Source organism: Berghia stephanieae, chromosome 12, assembly GCF_034508935.2.
Source record: "Berghia stephanieae isolate SIO BIC M18660-M18661 chromosome 12, UCSD_Bste_1.3, whole genome shotgun sequence".
Taxonomy (NCBI): domain Eukaryota; kingdom Metazoa; phylum Mollusca; class Gastropoda; order Nudibranchia; family Aeolidiidae; genus Berghia; species Berghia stephanieae.
The window spans coordinates 1,223,459-1,241,495 of NC_088371.1; the positions used below are offsets into that span (position 1 = coordinate 1,223,459).

Below are 18,037 nucleotides of genomic sequence, written 5' to 3' on the forward strand. Positions count from 1 at the left end.
AATACCTTTCGACAATAGAAACACGGCCTTTCGTTTTGGTTGCATACTAAACTGCTGTTCTTCCTTAATTTAGTCATCACCTACTATGTGTTTAATTTTGTTCAGAGATAGACTGTCCATTATTGCCATTTGCAATCCATTTAGCTTTGTTTAAACAACACAACCGGCTTTGACAATGGAGGTTGTACACAATAGGTGACCGTGACAGGCGTCCTCATTGGTGCCTGGTAATAATGGGCAGGCTGGACGAATACCAGCCGGTTTTTTCACTGTACATACTGAATTACCAGGTCCCAAATAATCTAATTTACGTTAGATATGTGTACATGCTAATACTTAAAATTGTTACTCGTACTGTAATCAATGATTGTGAATATTTGATAGATTGCGAATCATCATGCACCCCATAATGTACAGAGCTGGATACGCTCCTGTTAATTTTACCACCAAATCTCCACTCCGCCCACATTCTTGTCATCTCATCGGCGCCTGACGGTGAACTCTAAACTTGGTGTCAGGCCTGCCTATGTCACGCCACCAATACTGCCGGATTCTGGAAAAATCCATATTAAAAATATTGGCCAGAAAATTCGTCCTTCAAATATCCATCGATTTAAATCACACTTATCTTTGAAAAAAAAACTGTCAAACCTGGGACTTTGCGAGGGATTTTCATCACTTCCGAGACTTAAGACATTTTTAAGCAAGGGTGCTGACAAAATCAGTTCAAAACATTAACAATATCGAAAAGAATTAGTTGGACAGTAAAAAGCAAAGACAATTTTTTGCCACTGAATATTTTTTAATGAAAAGAAGCTTTGTGTGATATTTTATAAAGTCTTAAAGAAACAACTCACAAAACAGTTCAATTAAAGATCAGAGAGAACATGATTTTAAAACAGAAAGGTGAAGAAAAAAAATGACAAATGTGTTGGCCATTAGCGACGTACACCTATTTGCTGTCTGATAACTACTTCATTACGTGTTCATTGTTGAAATGAAAATTTAAATAAATGACACAAAATATTATCCATTAAAACAATGTTAAAATTGGCCCATAAATGTTTTCTGATGTTAGATCTGCATATATGTGCACCTTGGCCGTTGGTAGTAATCATACTGCACCCAAATTCACAAGATACGAATATGACTACTCAGAAGGGGATGTTTCTTACAATGTTTTGTATAATGCAGATACAGGTAATAATAATAATAATAATAATAATAATAATAATAATAATAATAATAATAATAATAATAATAATAATAATAATAATAATAATAATAATAATAATAATAATAATAATAATAATAATAATAGTAATAATAGTAATAATAATTTTGTACAGACGGGTTGAGCAGACATGATTATAAGTAAGCAAATAAATAGGTGGTATAAGTATGTATAATGTGAAAGAAATAAAATATATGAATTTGATTTGTATATTGAGTAGTATAAATTCATGTAAATAAGTTAAATCTAATTATTCTGGTTTAGTATGTCGGTCTCATTCTAGCTCGGAATGTTCAGTTTTACTTTATTTTCAGTGCCTTGCCCTTCCTTTCCTGAGATAAGTGTCACTGCGGACGGCCAAGTAAGATCATCTATAAGAAGTAGTGATGTCAAGATTGTGGGAGAACAAGATGTGGAAGTCAGTTGTCATTTAAGTAATTATACGAGTCTGGTGAAAAACATCATTTTGAAGTGTGGGAATGCCACAAAGGAGTCATCAGACGCCAAGACCACGTTGATATTGGAAGTGAAATTTGATATACTCCTGATACATTGTGTATGTACGTCAGTTATTATTCAAAACGGACATTGGAAAAATGCCAGAATGACAGTTTTATTTGACAGTAAGTTTTATTGTTATGCTTTTGGTTCATTTAAAGGGGATGGGGCTTCCAATAGACCACTTTCAAGTGTGTATCCGAAAACCGGAATCCTCTTGAATCCTATAGGGATTCCACCGAAATCCCACAACCTCCCCCATTCCCTCACCCCCTAAATTCATCAATATTTCTAAATACAATTGAGAATAGACAAGGACTCTCTTCCACAAATGCTGGTGGTGAGGCGTTCAAAATAGGATTAATGATCCCAATCCAACTTGTTTGCGGAGTTGAGGTATAATAGTTGTCTTATCGAAACGCTTGACAAACATGCGCCATTCCAAACAAGGACCGTCACCAACCGCAAGTATGCTCCGTGGTATACGTCGGACGTTAAAGAAGCTAAAACGAAGTGTCGGAGAGCAGAAAGACTGCTGAAAACATCAGGCCTTACGATTCATCGTGAAATATTCAAGAACACATTTCGTGCCTGGAAGACAACAAGAAAAAAGGCAAAGACCCCGTGTTTTCTTTCAAAATTCGAAAATTCTAAATCTTGCAAACAATTATTTAACATCTGCAATGATCTACTTGGACGTGAAAAATGCACTTCATTACCATCTACAACCAATCAAAGAGACTTGCCAAACACATTTGTCAACTTTTTTAAAGACAAAATCCATAACATTCGTTCAGAACTAGATCGGCATGAACCATTTATAGATACAAATACATTCTGTGGCATCCCTTTAGACAAGTTCCAACCAGTTTCACCTAGTTTCATAAACGAGTTGATAAAAAAAAGCCCCCAATAAATCCTGCGACTTTGATCGCCTTCCAGCACAGCTTTTGGCCAGCTCCATCGATACATTATTACCATCCATTACACCAATCATAAATACATCCATACTGACTGGCGAAGTTCCATCGTGCTTTAAAAGTCCCTCGTCAAACCACTTCTGAAGAGGCCATCACTGGACCACAATATATTAAACAATTATCGTCCTGTATCAAATTTACCTTTTTTGTCAAAACTTTTGGAGAAGGTAGTTCTTACACAATTAACATCTCATCTTAAGAACAACAGTTTGGAACAACCCTTTCAGTCAACACAATACTGAAACGGCGCTTCTTAAAATCTTTAATGACTTGTTATGTAATGCTGATGCTAACAATACCAATGCATTATGCCTTTTAGATCTTTCAGATGCCTTTGCCACCATTGACCATGACATTTTGTTAAGAAGACTAGAAAATACGTTCGGCATAAAAGGAATTGCCCTTAAATGGTTTACATCATATTTACAGGATCGATGGCAGACTGTCGTGGTGAATGGTGTTCAGTCAGAACAAGTTTTACTAAATTTTGGAGTGCCACAAGGCTCTGTTTTTGGCCCTGTCTATTTTACTGTATATGTGCAGCCCCTTTCTAGTGTGATATCCAGATTCAATCAGAGTTATCATTTTTATGCAGATGATACGCAAATATATGATTCAGCACCCCTTAGTAATTTACAATTCTTAATACAACGAATTACGAGCTGTTTTAATGAGATTAAATATTGGATGTACCACAATAAGTTAAAATTAAATTATAGTAAAACTGAGATTTTAATGTGTGGAAGGCCGATAGGCAAACAAATCACCTATTACTCTCGGAAATAGCACAATAGAATTTTCAAATAAAGCAAAAAACCTTGGCGTCATCATTGATAAAGATCTTTCCATGACAAGCCACGTGAATAACACCATACAATCTATGCACATAGAAATGAAAAAAAATAAGCAAAATTCTTAATTTAATACCGAAGCATATAGCAGAACTTTTAATTAATTCCCTGGTTTTATCTAAATTGGACTATTGTAACTCACTTTGGGCGAATTTAGCTAAAGACAAAATTAGCAAACTTCAGGTTGCTCAAAATAACGCAGCTAGGCTCATTGTACGCAATAACAAAAAATACCCGTCAGCAACTCTTCTTCTCCGTGAGTTACATTGGTTTCCTGTGGAAAAAAGTGTTGCCTATAAGATTTGTATTGTTGTCTACAAATCCCTGAGCACGAACAGTCCCTCCTATATTAAAGACCTTCTAAACATATATGTCCCCAATAGAAACTTGAGATCAAGCAATGACCAATCAATCCTTGTCAAACCTAAGCCATTGCGTAAAATAGGTGAACAGTCTTTTCAATTTTCGGCCCCCCATTTTTGGAACTCTCTCCCATCACACGTGAGATGCTCGGATTCGTTGACAATATTCAAATCTCGCTTTAAGTTGTATCTTTTTACGTCATAATGTTGCAATATTATTTTCATATTTTGTTGTTAAATTGAATTCGTATCACGTTTCCTTCACACTTGTCTTACTGTAATATGTTTTGTTGTATATCACTGTAAAGCGCTATGTGACAACGGGGTAAAGCGCTATATAAATGCCATTTATTATTATTATTATTATAATTATTATTATTATTATTATTATTATTATTATTATTATTATTATTATTATTATTATTATTATTATTATTATTAGTTTGGTCAAATCACTGACTGAATGTAAGGAGAGGGGTTATCATCATCATCATCATCATATATGGAGCTTATAAAGAGCATAATCCTGATATAGTCCTATGTCCTATATATTTTGCTTTTAGAGATCGCTCGATAATAAGTTGATAAGAACACGAAGTCTTAACAACAATTACGCACATAACGGACAAAAACACCCATACTAGTACTTGAGATGAATTAACAATTGTAATAATAACGATTGTTTATTCCTTGTTGTCTATTCATTTATCACACTACAAAGAGTATTTTTGTATGTTTGTCAATTTTCAGATGATTTCAAGAAAATGGATGCAGATTTACAACACTTCACTACTCATGAATTCATGTCCAAACTTGACAATATAACACAAATGCCAATCAAAGATTTGACAGAGACAACAGCTAAACACGTTCTGAAAGCCATCAACAACATCACGGAGTGTTGCATCAACAAATTTGACACTGAATCTCGACGAAACCTTTCAGATTACGTGGAGAGAATGGCAGCTAGAGTTCCATTAATTGGAGATTCTTCCTTTGAATTTTCATCGACAAACATTGCTGTCTTAGTCAAAGGCGTTTCAATGAACAAAACACTAATCTGGGACTACTTGATGGTTTATGAAAGGGCTAGTCAACGTCGTGGTCAGCTATCTCTCTCATTTGTAAAAGGAACCATACAGGAATACCAGGGCACCAAAGAAAATACATTATCTGCACTTCTGTCAATAAGAGCTATAATGGAGTCGTTATCGGTTGAAGAGAAATATGAAGTGGACCGAATTACCGTGGCAGTGTACAGAGATGTAAAACATATTGGAATGAATCTAAACAGTGCAGTCAAAAAAATAAACACCAATGTTGTATCCATCAGCGTACCAGGTGTGTCAGTTAACAATCTAAATGAGGAAATCACCCTCACCTTTTCATATCAGAAAGCAAGAATGTCACCAAAATGTGTTTTCTGGAATCCGAAGACTAAAAATAAAAACGGGGAATTTGGAAATTGGGACGGACACGGTTGCTCAGTTTTGGAAGTTGGTAATAGTTTTGTAACGTGCAGCTGTAATCACTTCTCGAACTTTGGCCTTATAATGGCTTTGGATGATCCGGTTATCGCACATGACAGGTTCTTGAGTCTGTTCTCAATTATAGGATGTTCCATGTCTGCAGCAGCCTTACTGTTTCTACTTAACACATACCAAAAGTTCTCGAGGCTTCGAATTTCTCTACCTTCAAATATTTTGATAAATATATGTTCAGCCTTATTGATGATGAATATTGTGTTTATAGCAAACGCAATAACTGTGCACTTAATCAATAATGATGGTATTCTGTGCAAGTGTGTAGCGATGCTTTTACATTATTTTATGCTATCATCTCTTCTCTGGATGGGATGTGACGCATATTACCTGTACCTGTCAATAATTCAGGTCTTTATCACCGACATTAAAAATTACCTTTTAAAATTTGCTTTGATATCGTGGGGCACTCCTTCTATCATTGTATCAATCACCGCTGCAGTCCCAATGTTCGAAAACTACGGCCTTTTATATGATAATATTTGTTGGATTAAAAGACCTGCAGTTTTCTTTGTATTTCTCCTGCCTGTAAGTTTCATAATGATCTGTAACTATATCGCATTTGGTACTGTAGTTTATTATCTTCTTCGAGGGCCAAGCTTTGAATTGTTGCCCTCAAGGAGAAAACAGATAAAGAGCCAATTAAAAGGGACTTTTTCTATTGCAACGCTTCTTGGCCTGGCTTGGGCTTTTGGATTTCTGGCTATCTTGACATCTCTGGCGGTTTTCACCTACTTGTTTGTCATTTTTATCACTTTACAGGGATTTTTCATATTCATATTCTATATCATCCTCAAAGAGGAAGTCCGACTTCTCTGGACAAATCTGATTCTGAGCACATGTTGTCCGGAAAATGACAGAAAGAGTAGATCAAGAAAAACCCGAGTCATTGCGACAAACAATTGAACTTACGAGCACTAATAATGACTTGGGAGATGTAAGACATTCTCTCCATGAAATTAAAATGTATATCGACCGTTCTCAGAAAAACGCCAAATTCGAGTCCTCAAATTTTTAAAACGTCAAGTCTTTCCAACATACTCATTATTTTGTGTATGCTTTTTTGTGATATGTATGCCACATAATATTGTAATAACAGGGCTTAATGAGTTTCAGTGGTCACTTATTCAAGTATTTGTGAATCACGATCCACATATGACTCATTCCTGTTACGCTTAAAATTTATGTCACATTACATAAGTTAACACATTTTAGGACAATTGTTGAAATAAAACATTGGAAAAGAATAAACACAGAGCATTGATACCAATTCTGACAACAAAATGACATTTATTGTTTTACAAAAGGCATTCAGAAATCAGTTTTTGAAAACAAAGGATATTTTTGAGCAATCATCATCTCCAAAAAATTGTAGGAAAATGACAAAAATAAAAATTGTTTACCATAGTCTAGGTATATAAGTGTTAAACCACCACAAATAGTATTTCCTTTCAAGTATTTATATATATCATGAAAAAAAATGAAAAAGTCATTTTTAACAGGAATGAGTTTGTGTAACAGGAATGAGTGGACGTAACAGGAATGAATTTTCTGTTACAGGAATGAGTAATTACAATATATTTATTCGAAAGGATTATAAATTCAATACGCTTAGTGATTGAAACTCAGAAGGGGAACAAAATGGTCAGGGCGCCAATACAATGATTTGGGGCTTATGTTAGTAGAGACCCACAAAAGAGCACCAACACTGTTTGTTAACTTAACTCTAGGTTGAATCAATTGATTCAAGATAACTCTTTCGTGGCAGTTTGGAATGTTTGGATAAACAGACGAAAGAGGCATTTTTAAAACACTAGAAAGAGCAAGAAGCTGCCACATACCCATGTATGATTTTGGTTTACTTAATGACATAACGTCCAGTTTGAACAACTCTCCCAGGGTATCTTTATCACTTATGTGAACATCGGGAATATAATGGTCCAAGTTTGTGACAAAAAATCAACAACTGTCTGGATGTTGTCATTGAGTGAAGCAATGTTTGAATCTGACAAATAATGGTCCTTGTGTAAAGCCAGCTCTTATATCAATCTTACTCGTATTTCGTCTGTTTGTGTGTCTTTGCCAAATGCATACACTGCACCACAACATTTATCAACCACTTCATCAAATGATTTGCATTCATTCAATCTTTTGATAAAACCATTGTAATCCATTTCAGTCGGCATCACCTTCATGTCAATGTCATCTTGGTCATGTTCATCACTTGAGTCACCGTTTAAGTCAACCGGTGCAACATCAGGCATGTCTCCATCATTTCCTTTGAAAACCTGTTGCTTCAAATCACTTCGTAGAAATGAATGAAAATTTAATTGATGTGACCAACAACATGTTTGAACATTCTTGACTCCTTTTCTCCAAAGCGTTTAAGCAAGCATGTTAATGTTTTCACATTTTTACATGCACATATTTCTCTGTCCCTTTTTCTTGGAGTAACAACCCAAAATGGCTTAAGTCGGTAGAATGAAGAAAATGACACGTATGGGTTGCAAGAGATGTATCGTTTGTACAAATGTGACATTGTATCACATAATAGTCTTCTTTATTTCTTGACTTTATTTCTTGTTATTGTGTTTCTCTATCCTGGAGCTAATTTAGAAGTGCCACCTTTCAGGAAAAAATCTCTTACTATTGGCTTGACAAGATCTGGAAATTTTGTAGGCATTTGACGTCGTTTCCGAATTTTTCCAAGAGTTCATATTTTTGAGAGTCATATCAGCTGCCAAATGTTTCACGGATTTATACATATGCTTTCTGTTCCTCAAATGTTTGATGTCTTATATGAGTGCAAAATGATATTGTAATGTTTTTTTCACTGAATTTTTGCCACATTTCTTGTTTTTTTCTGCTATCTTTCAAAAGTTTTCTAGTTTTTGATCAGGGTACGTGTCAACGGAAATTTGTGTTTTTTAATGACCTGTCCAAGCGCTTTTTGTACTTTTTGGATTTCTTTTTCTAATGAGAAAGAGAGGAGAACAGCCTTTTCACTTCTTCAAGACTTTGGTTTTTTAACATAAAGGTTTCATTGGCTGTTTTAGTAGCTTGATATCTTTGACGAGAGACATGCTGGAGTGGAGATTTTGAGTGTGAGGATGGAGTGTAACTCAGATCAAGATTTTGCTGTTTCCGGTTTGTAGTGTGTGTGTGTGATAATTTTTTATCCAATTCTTTCTCTGTTTTGCGTTGTTCTCTTGGTGTTTTATCTTTTATGGACATTTTCTTTCCACTCGATTTGTCGCTCTGGTATTTGTCTTGTTCTTTTTTAAGATTAACAGCACGTCGAATAAGATCTCCATCTCGTCTTTGACGGTAAAGTCGTTGCTCTCGGCTGACGTCATGACTGTTTTGGCCTTTGTGATAAGAAAACAAAATAAAACAATCGTTACAACAAAGCTATGACCCTTGAAAATGAACACTAATATCAAGTTACATTTCGCCACCCTCATTCCTGCAACAAAACAAGGTGTAACAAGAATTAAAGTCAAGAAACAAAGAAGACTATTATGTGATACAATGTCAAATTTGTACAAGCGATACCGGGCCGTTAAAATCATAGTAATCATCTAAAATATATCTTAGTCTAACATGCAACAAACTATGTTTGGACATTGGGCATTTGGTATTGGCAAGTTAAATTTGCACTAAAAATAGTCTTTCAGGAATGGACGATATGAATATGTATACAATAAAAATTGTTTTCAATGGTAACCTTGTAACCATGAATGTTACCATTTTAATGGACATAGGCCTGTAACTCTTCAGTGGTTTACAAAACACTTTACCAAACACGTCCTTATGAAACAATAGAATATGCTATGAATCAATAAACCATGTGGAGGCACCGTGGCCGAGTGGTTACCGAAAGGGACTCCCGAATGGGAGGTAACAGGTTCGAAAACCTCCACAACCATAGAGTGGTTTCCTTAATCAATGAAATTAATTCTGGTTGATTCACTTTGCTTCACCCAGGTGTATATTATGGTACCAGTACTGCTGGGGAATGTAATTTGCTATAGACCAACGTCGTATTCATAAGTTAAATGTCTGTATCATGCTACAGAAACAGGGATAAGCTCCGATTCTATGGACCATTATGCTCCAAAGGACTTAGTTACAATAAAACGTGTGTTTTATTTTATGATGGTTTACATTCCTCAATCCTATTACAAAACAGGGTGTAACAGGAATGAGTGTAACAGGGATGAGTTTATCATCGCTTCGATTCATGCTATCCCTAAAATATGCTTTACTCCAACATTAAAGTATGACTATTATTTAGAGCCTTAAAAAAGCTATATACTGATACGCTTTATTTTTAATTCAATTTCTAATTTAAATAACATCCCCTGGTAACAAGAATGAGGGTCATGGTCTAATGTTGACCATTACTCACCATTCTCGAAGCGGTTTTGATCTGGAAATCACACTGGATGAAAAAACCACGTGTTTGTAGTTTCGGCCATGATAGAAAAGGGGCATCTACGGCGATAAAACATTGTTAGTTACACTTCTATTGTTTAGAGGATTTTAATTGGTTAATTTTCACTGCCGTTACAGGAATGAGTAACCTTCTTTGGGACAAACTTTAGTAATATTTTTTTTAAAATTAAAAAGTCTGATTGTTACAAACTTTTATGAGGATGTTAGAAGATGGCAATTTTCATCAGCTGAATTCATAGATGTATACAACAAGACACTCCATTTTGTTAAGAATTCGATTTTTAGCCATTATCCCAAAAAAAGGACGGGGTATTTTCGTCTACCCCCGTCAATACGATACGTTGTATCTATCCTGAATCTCTCTAGGTTTTTGTTTTTTATGTTTCATACAAGTTAGTAATGTCTAGTGAGACTGTGTAAGCAAGTATTTGCTAACAATATATGCATCAATAATGTCAAAGAGCCAATTATCGTCACAGGACAGGAATTTGGCAGTATTTTTTTAAAAGGCCAATATGGTTATCAGGATAAATACTAAATGAATAAAAATTGAGCTTTTATACAGAGCAATATCCACTAAAGGAGGGTAAATACTCGTGAGGAAGACTAGTTCTACATAGAGATGTTTGATTTCATGAATATCTGGAGAGTAAATGACCTTTTTACAACTTGATTATATGACTGAGATAGATCAAAGTGCTATTTATCGTAGGTTTTTCTTTGGTAAAACAGGTCATGTATTTTTTATTTTGATCAGCTACTAATAATAATAATCCATGTCACAATGTATTACCGGCCAGCAAAATATTAGAAAATTTGTTTAAAGTCTATTTCCACGTCTTAACGGCCACAATATCATTGGCCACATAATAAAGAAAACACGGTGTCATTCTAAACATTACACATCCCCAGTCGTTAGAAAAAAAGTTCTACTTGTGTTGGTTTCGTGGCGATCGCACAGAAATAATGCAATACAACTTTATTGGGGAAAACGTGTGCAAAATTAGTATTTATCAGTTTCTTTGGGTAAAATAAAGATATTTAAAAACAAACAAAAATCTGGCGATCCAAGATCAAATTGTAGTACTACAAACAGTACTGTCAGCTATTTGCAGTAATATCGGCTATTTGCAGTAGTATTGCAAACAGTAATGTCGGCTATTTGCAGTAGTATTGCAAACAGTAATGTCGGCTATTTGCATTGCTGTCCGCTGTTTCCAGTAGTGTCGGCTATTTGCAGTAGTATTGCAAACAGTAATGTCCGCTATTTGTAGAGTACTGCAGACCGTATTTTAAAATAATGTTTTTTGATATTAGTAGTTGTAATACTGATATCAATTACTTTCCAATTCGTTATTTACAGTAAAACTACAAACTGATAATGTGTTTCTTACTCACCGTATTGGTATGTTTCTCTTTTCCTCTATCGTTTGCAATATAGTTTATTATTTCAACATTGTTATTTACAGTAGTACTGTTTTCAGATAGTTCACAATAAAAAGAAATACAATGTATGGTATATTGAGTATTGTGTTTGATAGTGTGGGTGATGTTGTTTTCGTATGGTTGTGGTGGTGATGTGATTGTGGTTGTCGTGGTAGTGTTTGTAATTATGATAAAGTGATTGTATTGGCGATGAGTGTGATGATGGTTTTGTGGTAGTTGCAGTGTTGATGGGTATAATGATGATGAAAATGATGATGATAATGATGATGATGATGATGATGATGATGATGATGATGATGATGATGATGATGATGATGATGATGATGATGATGATGATGACAAGGAGAAGGAGGAGGAAGGAGAGTAGGAGGAGGATGACGAGGAGGAGGAAGGTCATGATGATGATGAGGTTGAGGTTGTAATACAAGTGAATAATATGGTGGTGGGTCTGGTCGTATTGTTGCATTTTATGATGATGACAACGACGATGATGATGTGTCTGTTGGTGTGGTAATGATGGTGGTGATGAGGATGATGTAGTAGTCATGGTGGTTATATAGTTGCAATAGTCAAGATGATGGTGTGGTGTTATGGGTTATAGAATTGTGTAAGTAAGTGATGATATTATGTTTGTGGTCGGAGAAGAAGTGGTGGTGGTGATGATGTGGTGGTTGTGGTTGTATTGCTGGTGCTAATGACGATGATGTGGTGGAGTGATGATGAGGAGGACGATGTTAAAGGCGATGTGATGGTTGTGATCGTTGTTATAGTTTTTAGAACGTAATGGCCAAAGACAAATAGTTTCTATCCCTCTTGAGCTAACTATTTATATGCTCGTTCCATGTCTTACCACTTCTCTTTATATCAGCTTCTTTAATTCTTCTCCATGTTCCCCGTGGCCATCCCTTTGACTTCTACCCTAACGGTTCCAGTCCAATACTTTCTTGGTTAAGGTGGAGTCATTTTTCTAAATGTGTGTCCAATTCACCTCCATCGTCTTCTTCCTATTTCCTCTCCTACTGGTTTCTGTTGTGTTCCTTTCCATGCGTCTTTGTTCTTAGTCATGTCTGTTTTGGTGATGGTTTGCTTAAAAGGCATGTTAAATGTTTCCTCCATCGCTTAGATTGAGCCAGCCTCTTTTCCAAATATAGTTTTTCCTTCTTTATCTTTCACTGGTACCTCTGGTTTCCCATATTTTTCAGCGAGTGTCTTGGTAGTTTAATAAAGGATTCTTATTTATCCTCCTGTCACTGTTGCTTCCACGTTTTCTGCAGGTCTGTTCATTATACTCCATTGTCTCTCTCCACAGATAATTTGACTTTTTTAGCTGTTGCTCGATACTGATTTTGTGCACCCAGTCTTGAAGCCCTTGTTCGACTTGCATTCACTTGTTCCTTCCTTGTTCTCCTCTTTTCAATCGGCTCAATGGTAATTCGACTTAGACATTCTTTTTGTTCCGATTTCTTTACACCCAAAAACTCGTGAGAATTTGTTATGTAGACTTCTTTGATTTTGCCCAATGTGGCTCTATATCGTTGTCCTCCTCGAGATCAGCTAGAGGTTGAAATATATTACTTAGTTGCAGTTTGAACTCCTCGTTCTTTTCCCATCTAGTGCATTCTTCTGGAAATTTCTTTTTATGTGTGATCTTGTCCCATGCTTTCTGAGTCCGATCTTAAACTTTGCCAATGGCCGTTTTGGTCTGATTCAACATCCTCTATTGAACGTCTGAATCTTTGAGAGATACGAAAATGATCGATCTGATTATCTGTCACACCAACTGGTGAGACCCAAGCTGCCTTGAGTGTTTTCTTATTGGGAAACATTGATACCTCAGTCACTATTTGTTGAATGCACAAAACCTGCAATTCAAGTCTCTCAACATTGTAGTTCATCTCTCCCATGCCATGATGGCCTATGATACCTTCACAACCTACGTTACCCTTTCCTCTTTAGCAATGGCATCTCCCATAAATATGGTGATGTCCTCCCTAGGCAGCTTATCAATGACTTGTTGTAGGAGACTGTAAAATGTCTCTTTGTCCTCATCTGTTGCTTCATTTGTTGGGACACAGATTTTTACAATGTTCATGTTGATATTCTTAGTCCATATTGCAAAGGACGCCATGATGATCATTTCTCCGCGTTGTTCCCATCCTCTTAGTGAAATATGAGCCAACTTGCTTTGAATTATCCCTACTCCCGGTGTAAGAATACCGTCCCACTCTCTGTTTTTACAATCTTTTCTCTGTCCGGATTGTATCCAGTGGATTTCGCTCACTCCAAGTATACGCAGCCTGTATCTTCCAATCTCTGACACAATTTAAAAGCTTTTCCTGATTCATACATTGTGCGAACCTTCCAAGACGCAATTCGAAGCGGTTTCTTTGGGGAAGACGTCATCGAGTCAGTAGAAAACATGGACAGACCTCTTCATGAAAGTAATCTGAGAGATAAGTTCTAATATATTTCAAGATGTGATTGAATGATCAAGTTGGGAAGAGAAATGGGGAAATTCTAATGGTTTGGATTGCTGTAACAAAACAAAACAATAGACGAAAAATAAACAACTGTTCCGATAGCAATCCAGTGAATCAACACAAGTAAACCGGCTTGTAACAACACACCGATATGTTGGAGATTTGTGTGGTGTGGCCCTGAACTTTGATGTTTGACCTAATTCAAAGGGGATCTTCTTTTATTATTGGAGTCTTTCAATTCTATATCAAAACATTATTTCATTTTATCAAAGATTTACTTCTTTCATGTGCATTTTTTTACTTTTATTTCTCTTTTTTTTACAGCGATATCGATATCTTTCAGGTATCGACTGAGTGGTCGGCTCAAGGCAATAAAAGGGAATTCCTTGTGTTGTCTAATAAGTAACGATAATAAAAAAGCAGCCAATTTCATAATCATTACTACACATGATTTAAATTCATTGCAAAAAAAAAGTTATATAAAATATGGAATTTAGATCTTCCCCTCACAGAGCAAATTTCATTAGAAACGGCAGGCCATTACATTAATATTTATTTTCTGAACTCTAGATCTTTAAAATAATAAGTCTCCTACACATTTATGTTTTAAGTATTTGCAACATGTCTTATATTTATTTAAGAGGAAATGAACGTTCTTTGATAATATAGAGATTAGTTTTGCCTGTTCAGGTATGTCTTTTAAAGATTGATAATTAAGCTTCCAAAGTATCTCTTTTTCCTCTTTAAAATAATTAAAATTCTTCAAATATTTCCCCAATCAAGAAGAAATCAAATGCAAAGATGATATAAAAATATAATTGGAACAAAATTATCCGTGCAGTGTCACACAAAGACTACTAGTTATTAATGCTTTTTCCATAAAAAAAAAGATAGACAAATTCAGCAGATGATTAGATTAATAATAGTGAAACATCTATTCCACAACTATTTACATGACAACTCTAGATTCACAAAATAATTTTGACATTCTAAAGAATATACAATGGTCAACTGGGATATACAATTAATAAATTGATAATCTCAACACTCAATCATGCCACAATAAGACTGAGGAGGTAGCTGATCTTGGAAAAAAACAATACACATTGCATAGCTAAAGAATTAAGAAATGAAAGAAAATCTCATCCTCACAATTTTCGAATATGCTATCTGAACATAAACAGTCTACGAAACAAATTTGACGAAATTCAACCATTTCTTTTGGACAATCTGGTGAACATGCTTATCATTTCTGAAACTAGAATTGATTCAACCTTTCTAGACTCATTGTTTGCAGTTGAGGGCTTCAGATTTGAAGGTCACGATAGAAACAGCAAGGGTGGTGGAATAGCAACATGGATAAGATCTGACATTGCAACCAGAAGAAGACCGGACATAGAATCACACAACATAGAGGGCATCGTCCATGAAATAAATCTAGGCGATGCTAAATGGATTATACATCCCATCGACAGACCACCATCAACAAAGGATGAGTTATTCTACAAACAAGTCAGTCCCATGATAGACAAAGCGTCAAACATAGTGACAATCTGTTGATAGTTGGCGACCTAAACTACGATATGAATTGTGAAAACAAATCAAAAACTCTATGTGATATATGTGACGTTTTTAACTTAGTAAATATTATATGTAAACCAACATGTTTTAAAAAAGAACTGCAAACCGTCTTTAATTGATGTTATGCTCACCAACAAACCCCATTTATTTTCTAAACCTCTAAATTTTTCAACAGGCGTCAGTGATTTTCACAATATGATTTCAGCTTATATTAAACATAGTGTTCCACAAATTAAGAAAAACAAAATATGTTATAGAAGCTTTAGGACCTTTTGCGAGAAAAATTATCAGGAAGATTTGCATTCTGTTTTAACCAAAACCAGTACTTCAGAAAACGCCGTAAATACTGAATATGGAGAATTTATCGATAAAGTAATTTTAATCTCAAATAAACATGCCCCTTTCAAAACTAGATACCCGCTAAGGAAGCAAGTACCATACATGAACAGTGAATTAAGAAAAGCTATAAATAGAAAAAGGATGCTTCATAACAAATACTTGAAAAAATAAATATCATGGGAAAGTTATAAAGAACAACGAAATTATGTGGTAAAATTTAAAAAAGAAGTTCAATTAAACGTTTCTTCGTAGAAAGGTACACGGAGGACAGAAGTCAAAAGATTTCTGGCCAACGGTCAAACCATTCTTATCGAAGAAGGACAACAAAGATCAACAAAAGATTGTACTTCAAGATGGTGATAAGATATTGAATAATGTTGGTGATATCTGTAAAAATGTTAACTCTTTCTTTGTAAATGTTGCAAATGACATTGGTAATAACGTTGTTTTTGGTCAGGAAACTCACACTAGCATCAAATCCATCAAAGAATACTTACCCGACCTTCCGAAATTTGAATTCAAAGAAACTGATTCACACACTGTCCAAAAAGTTATCAACAATATCAATGTTAAGAAAGCAATTGGTTTTGACTATTTTCCGGCCAGCTGGCTCCTCCGCGCGAGCTGAACCAATAACGAATTTATAATTAACAAATCAATTTCTTTTTGTGCGTTTCCTGATGAATTGACATTAGCACAAGTCACGCCTTTATATAAAAAACAAGATCCTCTAAATGTGAAAAACTATCGTCTTGTTAGCATTCTACCTGTTGTTTCCAAACTATTTGAAAAAATATATTTCAGCAATTATCAATATATTTCGATGACATTTTAATGACCACTTGTGTGCTTTAGACAATAACAAATATGTTGCTGCAATCCTCATGGACCTTTCGAAGGCTTTTGACTGCTTGCCTCACAACATTCCTATTGCTAACTAGCTGCCTATGGACCAGAACAAACAGCTCTTTATTTAATTGAAAATTACTTGAGCAGAAAAAAACAACAAATAAAATTAGAGGATGCTGTGAGTGAGTGGGCAGGCATTGTAAAAGGCATTCCACAGGGATCAATTCTTCGGCCATTACTTTTTAACATTTTTATAAATGATATATTTTACTTTATCAGAGAGTGAAAATTATATAATTATGCTGACGATAATACCCTGTCATATGTTCATTCAAATTTCGATATGTTTTTCAAAACTATTGAAAATGAAAGCGAAAGTCTTATCAGGTGATTCGAAATAAATTGTATGCAAGCAAACCCGGACAAATCCCAGGCAATTTCAGTAGGTACAAAAACACACACAAAGAAACCCACGTTCAATATTGGAACTGCAAGTACTACATGTGAAGAAGTTATAAAATTACTAGGGATCGACATAGACTAACAACTAGAATTTGATTTACACATTAAAACCATCTGCGGGAAAATCTTCTCCGCAATTAAATATCTAAAAAAGGCTTGGAAAATACCTTTCAAAATTGAACGAGTTAACAATATTTCACTCTTTTGTATTGTCAAATTTCAATTTCTGTCCACTAACTTGGCATTTCTGTTCTAAAACTAGTTGTGATAAACTTGAAAAGATACAAGAAAGAGCACTTCTTTTTATTTATGAAGATGACAAAAAATCCTACGACCAATTACTTTCAAAGGCCAAAGTCCCCTCCGTACAAATAAGACGAATGCGAACAATTGCTGAGGAAACGTATAAAATTTTATACAAAATAACAGATACAATATTAGATATTCAAACCTCCTTGATATTCCAAGGGTCAGAACAACGTTTTATGGCAAAAGATCTTTCAGATATTCTGCTGCGGTGCTTTGGAATGAACTTCCCGAGCACATCAGGAACATTTCAAATTTTAATGTTTTCAAAAATCATATCCTCTCCTGGAATGGCTATCCATGCAAATGTAATATTTGTAATTAATCTAACCTCACACACACACACACACACACACACACAAACATTTATATATATATATATATATATATATATATATATATATATATATATATATATATATAATCGTTTTTTTATGATATGTATTCAAAAGGAGACGTGCGTTACAGAGAGAGTGTGTGAAAAACATAAATGGAAGCACATGCCATCGGCTAAGAAGTATATTGTCGTCTACGAAGAAAAGAAAAGTTGTTGCTCTGCATTTGAAGCATGTAAAAAGTTTGATGGGCAAGGCGTAATAATACGCGGCGATACCACACAACAAGCTACATTTGATTGTACGTATTTTTGT

At 34.9% G+C, this 18,037-nt stretch overlaps 1 protein-coding gene across 1 annotated transcript in view; it reads left to right on the forward strand.

Moving 5' to 3' along the window:
- Positions 1 to 11,441, forward strand: part of LOC144957515 (adhesion G-protein coupled receptor G2-like) — a 15,288-nt gene extending 3,847 nt beyond the window's left edge. The window contains exons 2-3 of the mRNA XM_078888844.1: positions 1,549 to 1,857; positions 4,676 to 11,441. Coding sequence (XP_078744970.1) covers positions 1,839 to 1,857; positions 4,676 to 6,372 — 1,716 coding nt within the window. The 5' untranslated portion in view covers positions 1,549 to 1,838 and the 3' untranslated portion in view covers positions 6,373 to 11,441. The remainder of the gene's footprint in view (positions 1 to 1,548; positions 1,858 to 4,675) is intronic.
- Positions 11,442 to 18,037: the final 6,596 nt, after the last annotated feature.